General features: G+C 42.2%; 1 protein-coding gene across 18 annotated transcripts in view; it reads right to left on the bottom strand.

The window, feature by feature from the left end:
- Positions 1-12,361, bottom strand: part of AMBRA1 (autophagy and beclin 1 regulator 1) — a 229,519-nt gene that overhangs the window by 112,938 nt on the left and 104,220 nt on the right. For 14 of the 18 annotated variants that reach the window (XM_066362220.1, XM_066362229.1, XM_066362213.1 and 11 more), the window contains 2 exons: positions 9,957-10,043; positions 5,010-5,189 (listed from right to left, as the gene is read on the bottom strand). The exons of 1 other annotated variant lie outside the window; for it this stretch is intronic. In XM_066362220.1, coding sequence (XP_066218317.1) covers positions 5,010-5,189; positions 9,957-10,043 — 267 coding nt within the window. The remainder of the gene's footprint in view (positions 1-5,009; positions 5,190-9,956; positions 10,044-12,361) is intronic. 3 more of the 18 variants (XM_066362322.1, XM_066362350.1, XM_066362331.1) reach the window with 2 other exon arrangements.

The raw sequence follows: 12,361 nt of genomic DNA, 5'->3' as shown, positions 1-12,361 counted from the left end.
TTTTAAAATGTTGAGAATGTCGCTCTGGCCGGTTGGCTCAGTGGTAGAGCGTCGGCCTGGCATGCAGAAGTCCCGGATTCGATTCCCGGCCAGAGCACACAGGAGAGGCACCCATCTGCTTCTCTACCCCTCCCCCTCTCCTTCCTCTCTGCCTCTCTCTTCCCCTCCCACAGCCAAGACTCCATTGGAGCAAGGTTGGCCCGGGCGCTGAGGACGGCTCCATGGCCTCTGCCTTAGGCGCTAGAATGGCCCTGGTTGCAACAGAGCAATGCCCCAGATGGGCAGAGTATCGCCCCCTGGTGGGCATGCCAGGTGGATCCCGGTCGGGCACATGCAGGAATCTGTCTGACTGCCTCCCTGTTTCCAACTTCAGGAAAACAAAACAAAACAAAAAACAAACAAACAAAAAAATTGAGAATGTCAACTGTAAATTAAAAAATTTAAAAGAAAGTTGAATATAATTACCTAGTGGCTGATATATGTGGTGGAAATATTTGTAACTGATCTAATCTGAAGCTTCGGTAGTTCTGACTGTCATGAGCTCAGGATGCCCCTTTTGCCTTGGAAGGTAAAGTAGTTACAATAAGAGTCAGGAAGGGCAGGACTATGAGCTAGGAATAATTCTAGGATCATAAGTACATTTAGAACAACAGATAAAATGTGGAAGGGGGTGGGGATATCTGGAACAGTTGTCATGAAGTCATGCATACCACCTCTTTTGCAGGCTTTAGCAATTACTGGGACGTAGCACCTTAACCTGAGCTTTATAAAAGCCTCCCTTCCTCTTTTCAAAGGAACAGCTAAAATGAAAATGGAAATTTTCTTTATGTTTATTTGCCATCTTTGTTCTAGCAAGCAGACAGCAATGTCACAGGCATACACACTTTGACCCTGCTTGTGAACAGCTTTATGCAAAGACGGATGCCAAGGGCTTCAGGACAGACCTGATGACAGCGGGTCTCTGTCCTGTCTGTGCATTCTGACAAACACAGGGACCCTGCAGACTCATTCCTTCCCCCAGACAGAGATGAATGGCAGGAGAAGATGCCTGCCTGGGGAGATGGTCATTAATCCAGACCACAAAAGAACAGAAAATTTAACCTGATACTGACCAAACTTTAAAGCTATCTTCCCTAGAGATAAATCTAGACAGTCTTGTTCCTCAGCAAGTTCATGAAGCAAGGGCTCAAATAAGCTGTACATCACTTTTAAAGATTTTTAAATCTGCAGGACAATAATAGTCAAAACAATAAATATGCTTGCTCCTGCTCTCTAATCTTAGACATGTCTGATTTTGGTGAAGTCTCAGTATACTCATATACAATTTAGAATACCACAACAAAATAAGTATCTTATTGGGTTATTATAAGAATTAAAAAAGATTTTTTAAATCTCTATTATACATTTGTAGTATAATATGTACATGTGTGTATATATATACTACAAATGTATATTATAAATTAATATACATATAAAAATTATAGCTGATATCTTTCATTCGATGGTTGATGAAAGAGAATCAAAATGATGGCTCTGGGAAATGGCTCCCCTTCATTGTCTGGGGACTCTATATACCTGGATGAGCAGTTCTCAACCTGTGGGCCGCGACCCCGGCGGGGGTCGAACGACCAAAACACAGGGGTCGCCTAAAGCCATCGGAAATACATATTTTATCGCGACCCACAGGTTGAGAACCACTGAGCTAGAGAATGGCAAAATGATCTAAGCCTTAGCAAACAGAAGCAAACTGAAGAGGTCAAAGTAGGGTGAAAAGGCAGGAGCATTATATGCTGTGAAGGTGAGGAACCCCAACAGAATACTTTGTTTTAATGGTAGCCTGAGTGTGTTAGGAGGATGTCAGGCCAGGTCTAACCGACCTGAAAGAACTATGAATTATGAGAGTACATGCCTCTAACTTTCCTCTGGTTATTAAAGCTAAGGAAAAGGACTGTGGCAGAGAAATGAAAACGGGCTGCACATTCCCTAATTCCTCCCTCTCTCCCTCCTCAGAGCACTCAGATAGGAAGAGAAGAGGAGCAACTGCAAGCAGCAGTCAGTTTACAGTGGAGGAGGAGGGCAAGGAAGGACGCAGAGATAGAATGAACAGATGGTAAATGACATCAATCAGGCAGTAACATCCTTCACTAGAAAACCTACACTACTAATATTGAGGTGACCGATCCACAGCTGCTATTAAGAACAAGATTAAAGTCTGCATCAGCCCCCAAAGCAAGGTGAACACCCAGGGGAGGGGCTTTCAGAGGGCATTAGAGAAAGCAGCCCACTGTTACTAACCAGGGAACACTACAAGACCCCTGGGGAACAACAATGGCAAGTCAGTCAGTGCACAGAAGGTGAAAAAGGCAATGTAAATTCAGGTCGTGCTAAAGACAGGGGAGGTGAGAGCACAGGGAGGAGGCAGTCTGACAGAGGAAAACCGAGGGGGAGGGAAGGGGAAAAGGGAGGAGGTGGTAGCAGAAGAAAGAGAAGGTAAGATGAGAACAGAACATTTTAAACTAACCCAGAACTCTACTGTGAAGGACAAGTCACGAGGTATGATAGAACTCAAAGGTATGTGCTCCACGTCCCACCACTGCAAAGATAATACAGCCCTCCAGATGTGCATGGAGACGGGGCCAGGCAATGTGCACTGACTCCCAAAGCTCTACAGGATTATTGAGGCTTTTGAGCAGCACTAAGTCCCAGCAGCCTCATCGTGTACATCGAAACTGCTTCCCTGAATAGATCTTGGTGCTGGAAAACTCATCACATCTAAAGGGGAACATATAGTATTTCACGACAGGTGTCAGCATGGCTAAGGGAGTGGAGACACTTTGCCTTCACTGCTGTTGGATGCACCCACCTTCCCCAAGAGTGGACAGAAGGGAGAATGACGCACACAGAGAGTCAGAGAGTAGCTGGGCTCCTCTCTCATAGTTGATGACACAGGGCCACCACCCCTGCTCCATTTGCACACCACAGTGCTTCAGAAGCACCCCTGCACTTCTGTCATATTTACAGCTGCCTCAGACAAATCAACCTCCCATTACCGGTTTTCTTTCTGCTTCCAAGTACACAACTGCTAGTGTGCTTTAGTCCCAGTAGAGCCCAGGCTCTACGTCGATCAGGCGTCCCTGACTTGACTTCCCTGTGCAGTGGGACACTCCTGCTTATTATTAGCAGGGCTGGTCGTCTCTTCAAGACTACCTTTGAAGCAGCTATGAGGATTCTACTTATCAGTGCCGACACCAACTGCCACGGGAGGAAAGACACGACTGACACACAAGTTAGTTGTAAGAATCACAGGCAGTTTATTACCATAAATCCTTTTGACGTGCAGGGCACAGCTTAAGGGGGCCCTGTCGGCATGCTCCTCTCGGCTGTCTTTGGTCAGAGCAGCGTGGAAACAGTCCACATTCACGTTGGAGCCTGGGGGACTCCCACAGAAGGGGGGCCCCTTAGCTTTAGTACCTTTTCTAGCCACTGCCTTCTAACAGGTGTTAACCTACAAGATTATCATCTCAACCCACCTTCTAACAGGTGTCAATTTACAGGATTATCATCTCAAACCACCTTTTTAGAAGATCCTCCCAGGGAGTCCCTTTTATGTTAATCTACTGAAATGTTACATCAAGCCACTTTTAAGATGTTCCTAGGGAAGTCTCCTAAATCAACCTACAGAGTTATGACAACAAGCCACTTCTTATGTATATGTAACTTCACACACACACTAACTGAGCCCTGCACAAAAGGCAGAGTCTGTTTATCATATCTGTACATACTATATTAATTCCTATCCAGACGGCATAACTTTAATTATTTTTATATCTCTTCCATGTTTTTCTATATTTCTATATATTTAATTACTATAACCTAATATTACTGCACCAGCTTTTAAGGATCACATCAGGAAGGTGAACTAGTACAAAGGTTGTTCCCATTTCTTTAGTCCTTTCTGGAAAACAGACTTCTCAAACACATCATAAAATCCTGTTGTAAGATGGCTCCTGGGGACCTATCCACTCAGCTCAGGGAAGAGGAAGCTCCTGAGGGGAGGCAAGAAATCCTAAGATCCTAGATCTGATCAGGCTGTCAAGATGGAGAGGAAAAGGAAAATGACTCACAGGCTGTCCTATTTCAATACTGCCAGCAAAAAAAGGAGGAAAAAAAATATTTAACCACTCTTCTCTCTCTCGTTTGATATGTTTGAGAATATCAAAATACAGGAATCAAAACAAAAGCCCAATGTCCAATTAGATATAGGCCTAAAACACTCAGTTTCAGAATGGAAAGAAACATAATAAAAGGCTGGAAAGCTCAGAAACAATGGATCAGAGAAGGCAAAACCCAAATCTCAGATTGGGGAGCTTCAATTCTGGAGCCTGGGGCTGACCCTGATCCTATAGCTCATCCCGTCCCCCAACCAACAACTAAAAAGAACAGAAGAGGAAGGAATCACCTCTCAACCCACCACATTAATCTAACAGGCACCTTTCAAAGGATCCTTACTGGGCGTGGAAAGAGTGAGACAATTTAGGGAGTAAAACCTCAAAGTATTGGTGTTGTCAAGGGTTCCAAGAAAACCTAACTTTTAGGAAAACCTGAGTATTTCTTTTTAATCTTTCAGTACCTACTCTACTTAAGAGGAAAAACACCAAGCCTCCTGTCTCCTTGTACAGAGTCCATGAGATGCATATCCACAGTCACTGTTCACACAAAAGGGAAATAAAAAGTTGCCTGAGAGCAGCAGCCATGCTCTCCCAGTCTAGTCTGGGGCCCAATGGGCTGTCTCTTTACACAAGATCTGGGGAATCAGCAATGCCACTGACAGAGGTGGGAAGGCCCTGGGCATTTTAACCTCCAGTCCCTCATCCCATCCTATCACTCATAAATAGAAATTTAGGGGTTTGAAGAAAGAATGCCAACCACTGTTGCTCAGACAACGGCCAACTTGGAAGCACTCACAGCTTGGGAGCAGAAGGAAGAAAGCAAGCTGAGTGTGTACTTACTCAAAGTCCTCAAATTCCAAGTCGGTTCCCTCTACTGATGAACCCTGGGTGTCTGAGGAAGAGGAGGAGGTGGAAGAACGAAGCCGGTTCTGTTGGTAGCGCATGGAGCGCTGGCGAATACTGTCTCTCCGTGAGAGATACTGGATCATCCTCTGAGCGTAGTATGCAGCAGGAGATAATCTGAGAGAGACAGAGATGGACAAACACAAACTAGCACTAATGTGGGGAAAACTGTGAAAGACAGTAAATCCAGTTCTCCCATGGCATCTCCCTGCCGCGGCGAACTCTGGAGACATGAAAATGAAAGGGCATTTAACTCACCGGAGGTGCATACTGCACAATATGCTGATCAGATTACCACCAATGTTTCTGTTCTGAGATAAGGCAAAGGGACTGTTTAATCAGTCCTCATCTGAGCAACAGCTGCCCCCTCCCAGGAGAAGAACACTGCGTTTTCTTTTTCGTTTCTGAAAAGGACCCCTTTTTGCTTCTCAGGGTGTGCAATACAGACTCGCAAGCTTTTCCTCAATCATGCATACTCAAAATATAAAAAATGAAGGGACCATAGCAATCGTCTACAAGTCATCTCTTCTTCCATTTTACAGATGAGAAAACTGACCAGGAGACAGTAAACCTAGATGACTAAGGCATCTACAGGCATCATCTTCTCCAGAACACCTTTCTTCTCCAACAAACAGACATGCTCCAGATTTGTTCTAGCCCCTTAACATTGCCTCTTTAAATCTTTTATCTCTCCTTTACAAATTATTCCTAGATATTTGTAACAGAGAAAATATTCAGGATAGAGATTGAAAGTAAAATATACTTAGCAAAACAGAGAAATACCTAAAAGAAAAACAACAGATTTTTTCTATTTCTTACGACCAAGCATCAGAGGCTACATGGGACCTGACCCATACAGAAGGCAATGGTCCCTCTCTTTTCTTGTCCCTTACTATGACTGTTCTCAGTAAACAGTTTAGACCTATAGCCTTCCCACTGCTTAGCATCTTCATATTCCAAGAAAACATCTAGTGTCCCACACAACTTGCCACATCCCTTTCTTTCTCAAGTTTTTCTTCATATCTTGCACAACACATATAATTTGAGGCTGTTAACTGAGTGTGAGAGACAAACAATAACAGAAGAATGTTTTATTTGATATTAAATGGATTACTAAGAAATTTCCAGAATTATAACCTGCCTGTGATATATACTTGACTCAACAATTCCACTAGAAATTTTATCCTACAGAAACATACAAAGATATATATATAGATATACATATAGATATAGATATAGAGGTAGAATTAGTGAAAAACTGGGAAATACATACCCCAAATGCCCATCAACAGATTAAATAAACTGTTATCTATACAAAGAAACATTATGTAGCAGCTATGAAAAAGAATAAATTATCCCTATATGCACACAAGGAAAGCCCTCTAAAATAAAATTTTAAGGGGAGAAAATTGAATAATAGTGCATATATACTAATATGTATATAAACATTTATTTCTGTAATTAGAACAAAAAACTAAAAGGAAACAGCAATCTTCATGAGGATTCCTGAGGATCTTAACTTCTATAATATTTAAACATAAAAATAAAATGAACATGCATCTTATTATTATTATTATTATTATTATTTTAATGGAAACCTGGAAAAACTCATTGAGAATGGAAATAAAAGCTGTATCCAACTGGTGGGGAAAGTATTTACAAATCTCTTGCTCCCTGACCTTTCATTACTCCTGGCAAAGTCTCTGGGCAACTCTTCAGTCAATCTGCTGACTCAGGCCAAAGGAGACCCTGCAATCAACTGCTATAGGAACTCAGGCTACCTCTCCAATACTCGTCATCAAAGGTGTTGTTCCTCTGGCCAACCAGCAAATGGAATTCCCAAGGCCAGCTGCCAGTCTTTGGAACTCAAAAGTCTGTTATGTAGTACACTGCATTTGACACTCCTGAGCCCAAATTATCTTTTTTTTTTTTTTCTGTATTTTTCTGAAGCCGGAAACGGGGAGAAACAGTCAGACAGACTCCCGCATGCGCCCAACCGGGATCCACCCGGCACGCCCACCAGGGGGCGATGCTCTGCCCACAAGGGGGCGTCGCTCTGTTGCGACCAGAGCCACTCTAGCGCCTGGGGCAGAGGCCAAGGAGCCATCCCCAGCGCCCGGGGCCATCTTTGCTCCAGTGGAGCCTCGGCTACGGGAGGGGAAGAGAGACAGAGAGGAAGGAGAGAGGGAGGGGTGGAGAAGCAGATGGGCGCTTCTCCTGTGTGCCCTGGCCGGGAATCGAACCCGGGACTTCTGCACGCCAGGCTGACGCTCTACCACTGAGCCAACCGGCCAGGACCGCCCAAATTATCTTTTATATAGAAGGTGGGCATAGGATGCACAGACACTTTGGCCAAGATCATGAGAGTATAAGAACTATTTCTTAAAAGTCTCAACTTGTGGAACCTTCATTATCCATTTGAACCCCAGTTCCCATGCATGCTGCAAGGTTGAATCAAGAATCTTCTTTTTGGCCTGACCTGTGGTGGCACAGCAGATAAAGTGTCGACATGGAACACTGAGCCCCAGGCTTGCCCGGTCAAGGCACATTCGAGAAGCAACGCCTCTCATGTGTGCCTTGAGTTGATGCTTCCCGCCCCCACCCCACCCCCGTCTCTCTTTCTCTTTCTCTTTCTCTTCTTTTCTTTTCTTTCTCTTCTCCTTCCTTTCCTTCCTTCCTTCCTTCCTTCCTTCCTTCCTTCCTTCCTTCCTTCCTTCCTTCCTTTCTCTTTCTCTCTCTCTCCCTTCCTTCCTCTCTCTCCTCTTTCTAAAATCAATAAATTAAAAAAAATTTTTTTTTAAATCCTCTATTTTCAACAGACAGAAGTCAATATTCTTGAGTTGTTCCTGTATCTACCAAATATTTTAAAACCTTACAGCAGAAATCAACCATCATTGGTTAAATTCTCAAGTCAATCAGATTACAAAAGAAAGTATATATAAAATGTTTCAAGAGTAGAATGAAAACTGGTTTTTCAAAACTGGTTCTGAAAGTGACCATAAGTACTCTCATTCCTCAATTCATAACCTTCCCTAACTAATGGGAAAATTGCAATATTATTGGTGATAGAGGCAGAAATAATGTTGACACTGACAATAAGTCATGTAGGGACACAAATCCAGCACTAGGTAACCCCAACTGTTTAATTTCACTATAGGACAGGAATCCCCCTGGCATAGTTATAAATACAGTTACAAATGTAGTTACAAATACATCCCTAGCCTGTGTTTTTGGGTATGTAGAGGGAAGCTAAGGATGTGAATGCTGAGCTGTCCCAAAAGGCCCGGACCAATACATATTGTGTGTAGGGTGAAGTCTAAAAGAAAAAAGAAATGAAACCACCAGTAATGAGGTAGCAATCCTCCTCCTACTGAAGAGCTAAATAACCATCAAACTCTTATTCCAAGGAAAAATTTTAAATGTTTAAATAAATCCCCAAGTTTTCTTCAAAGGAGAATACTTCCCCCTCCAAAAAAACCCCTATTTTGTGTTCAAAGAGAAAAATGGGAAAATACAAGCACTACAAAGTATACAGTTTCTGTGATAAAGAGATCTGAGTAGGAATAAATAACACGAAAGCAGAACAGGTAGTGGTCTTTAAGAATCACTTGTAAACCTGTCACATTAAAAATTCTGGGGACGAGAGTCCCATTGCTGTCCTAAAAGAAAGTGTAAGAAGTTATTGTTTCAAGAGTATCTGATCCATGCAAAAAATTTTCCTTCTCTTATTTAGGGCTTATTAGTTTCAAATATGATTACAGACTACCATAAACTTCCTTACTTCAGTCATCATCTAAATTATCTACCAGTTATAAAGTCATCAAACCCCATGCTCCCTGACTTGGATTTGCCATTTCTGAGGTATGAAAAAGGAAGAGAATAATGGGGGACCTTTTCACTATTTATCTCAGAAGGAATGCTCAGTATCGTAACTGTGGCAACAACAAAATCATTCAAAATCCCTGGAATCAACTTGGTCTAAAAGTTTTTTCAGCCTTGAAAATTTTAATCTAGAGCAAGGCTCATTTAGCTTTATCTGACCTATATTAACTTGCCAACCTCACCATTATAAATTATTTTCTTTTGGCAAAGCCTCACACTGTGTTCTGGCATTGCTTAAGTTATGTACAGATTACCCTTTTTTTATATCATTAATAATCAGTAAGTCCAGCTGTGATGACCCCAAAGGGCCTCTCATTATAAATGGTACATACACATGAACTCAAACACCCCAAACTTGGTCCTCAGTTACCTGTATCAGGTAAAGGTGGGCTTTCAACTCATTTGAATTTTTTTTAATCTCTTCAAAAATTTTTCAAATGTCTTCTAGTCAGTTAAAGTCAAGTACTTTTATAAAATTCCATCCTGTTTCACTCAGTTTCATTTGTCAGTCATCTCTTCCTTCAGAGAGTCTCAAAAACTTCAACTGAATGAGCCTGAATTCTGCTTTTTGATATTCTAAATTCTCTCTCAAATGAGAGAAAGTAGGATTCTTTGTTTGTTTGAATTCATAGGTAATTTCCGTACTAATAAAAACTTTTCCCTTTTGGCTGTCCATCTGAATGGCAACAGCCTCTGTGATTGAAGAAAAGGAATATACTAGATCCTGTGACTCTGCCAGTGGCTTCCTCAGGTCCCTCCTCTAGTACCACATTTACAGCAATGAGCCTCAAAGGACAAGAGCTCAGTCAAAACTCTGTCACCAAAGGTTCTGTTCACTTACCTTCAATACTTCCCAATCACCTGAACCACCTGTCTCAAAACTGTAACTGAAGAGTAAAAGAGCACCAGGACCAGAGAGGCACAAAATGGGGCTTCCAACAGTTGGCAACCCCAAGGACAGCCCCTCCCCCCACCTAGTGCCATGTCTCACTTTGGCCTTACCTCGCTGGGTCTGGGTAAATTGGGTGCTCTCTGGATCCTGCTCCATCATAACGGGATAATGAAATGAGGGAAGACTCCAGCAGCCTCCTAGCAGAGATTAAAAAAATGGCAATAATCCCTGTCAATTACCAACTCAGAGGTCATTCATAAGGAAAAATGGGGGAAGATAAATAACATCCCCCATTGCAGCTAGCTAATACCTGTTATCTGGGATCACACCCTTCCTACAATCTAAGTACTCAGAGACATAAGTAAATGAAGAGCTACAGAGCTCCCACACTGGATACAGCCACTGTATTCTGCAGAACACTGCTCTTCAGTGAGAAATGAACAAGTGCTTCAGCGACATGACCTTAGTTCTGTTTACAGTACCTCCAGTAGACAAACAGGACATTAGGATTAACACACAAGGGGAAAATTAGACATACCAGAGATTATCATGTGCCAGCATTTATCCTGGTGTTCAGTTCCTCCATGTCATCCTAATCCACATTCCCTTAGCTTCTATTCACCTGCTCTGCTCACAACATTTTTGTAAGAAAGAATTCCTGGGGCTCTTAACTGACAAAAATCATTACTCAATCTAACCCCATCATAAATTCAACTGATCATATGTGATACACATATTTCATTGAGCACTTTTTTTGATGCCAGGCAAATACAAAGCACTTTGCATATATTTCTTTAAATAACTTCACTACAACCTGGAAAAGCAGGCATTCCTATACACACATCAGAACACCGGGCTGTGTGGCACACAGCTATCCAGTGGTAGCACCAGGACGCCAGTAAAGGTCTGTAAACTCCAAATTGCTTCAAACCACTATGCTATACCGCACAGCCATCCAAGCCCCAGGCAGGTAAAAAGTGCATATGTATCCACTGAGTCCAAGCTAAAATGTGGGCTCAGTATTACTGGATCTGATTATTTTTAATAGTAGCTAAAAATCTGGGCTTTTTCATGAAATCTCCTGACTGTTAAATATTAGCTAAAACATTTTTTTCTTTTTGTACAACAAAGTCCAATTAAAAACACATCTGATAAACATGGCCCAGGGACCCCCTGGTTTGCCATGTCTGCCTAACTGTTTCCCAACTCAAATGTGCCTTGGCAGTCAATCAAGCCGCTGCCATGGAACACGTTTCTAAGAAAATGGTCTCAGAAAAAAATGCATATTGTTCCTCTCAAGCAGCATCTTGCCTGGCTCTCCCGGGAACAGGTCTCTGGCTCCCTGCCAGAGTCTTCTTAAAAGCAGATCTGCAGAATAAGGACAGCAGCTACCAATCTTTCACAATGGAGTTAACTCAATTCACTGCTATTAAAACCAGCTGGTTTTAGGTATAGTCATGAGCGATCACTTTATCCCAGCAACTGGCTCACCAGCGTTTCCCCTAACAGCCTGGAGAAGAAAGAGGGCAGAGGCCCTGTCCAACTGGCTTACTACCCTTCCCACCCAGAACAACGAACTGTTAAATGATGTTTCCTACTCAAACAATGCCTATGATCCCCACACTGAAGACACTTTAAACCATCCTACCAATGGAGAATACAAAGTAACCAATGAAGAAGAGAAGAATGTAATAAAATACATCTTCAATACACTGTTTATAGCATCAGAAATGCTGTGTTTCATCAATTCACATACTCCCCCTCACATTTAATGTATCTGAAGTTAAAATGCATCTCATAATAGTGGGACATGGTTTAATTGGCAGGATTTTTTTACCTTTCAAAGGGGCACATAAAATAATGGTATGTCTCCGAGTCCTGAAATACAGAATGTTTGTAAGAGGAAGGGGTAGTGAGAGGTACACAGACTGGAGGAAAAAAGAAAAGTAAAATCATAAGAAGAGTGTTCAGGACATTTATGCCATCTTACATACAGTAATTTTTATTCATTACGAATAAACTAGTTCCATAGGAACTGGGTGGGAGTTAAAGAACGGGAGCAAGATCTGAGAGCAGCTGATTGTCCTGGAACAACCAGAAGCTTGTCCCATCTCCAGAGACTCTGGAGTTAGTCCTGAACAGCACTGAGCCCAGCTGCGTTATCTACAAATGGCTACTTAGTAAGCAGAGGCCCTTTGACAAGGAGCATCCTCCAGAGTGACTAACATTTCTCTTCTTAAGTATTTCTGCTAAGTTAGGAGGCCAGTGTGACCCTTTCCTATGCCAAGGAGTGAGAGTATTAAGAGATATGAGATGACTTTTTAACGATCCTATAAAGGAGATTCTTGAACTAGAGAGCTGAATTGGATAATTTTGATTTTAATGATTCCATTTTATAATCTTACAAAGTCTACTTGCCACCCTAATTTCCTATCTTAACTAGAAGACTTCTTTAAATCAGAGTAAAACCAGAATGTTAATAAGCCTTGTCTCTGGGGTGTCCCTGATGAGCTAG

The sequence above is a fragment of the Saccopteryx leptura genome, chromosome 1, assembly GCF_036850995.1.
Source record: "Saccopteryx leptura isolate mSacLep1 chromosome 1, mSacLep1_pri_phased_curated, whole genome shotgun sequence".
In the NCBI taxonomy this organism is placed as follows: Eukaryota; Metazoa; Chordata; class Mammalia; order Chiroptera; family Emballonuridae; genus Saccopteryx; species Saccopteryx leptura.
The sequence above is the reverse complement of the archived record's forward strand: the minus strand, read 5'-3'. Positions and strand labels throughout refer to the sequence as shown.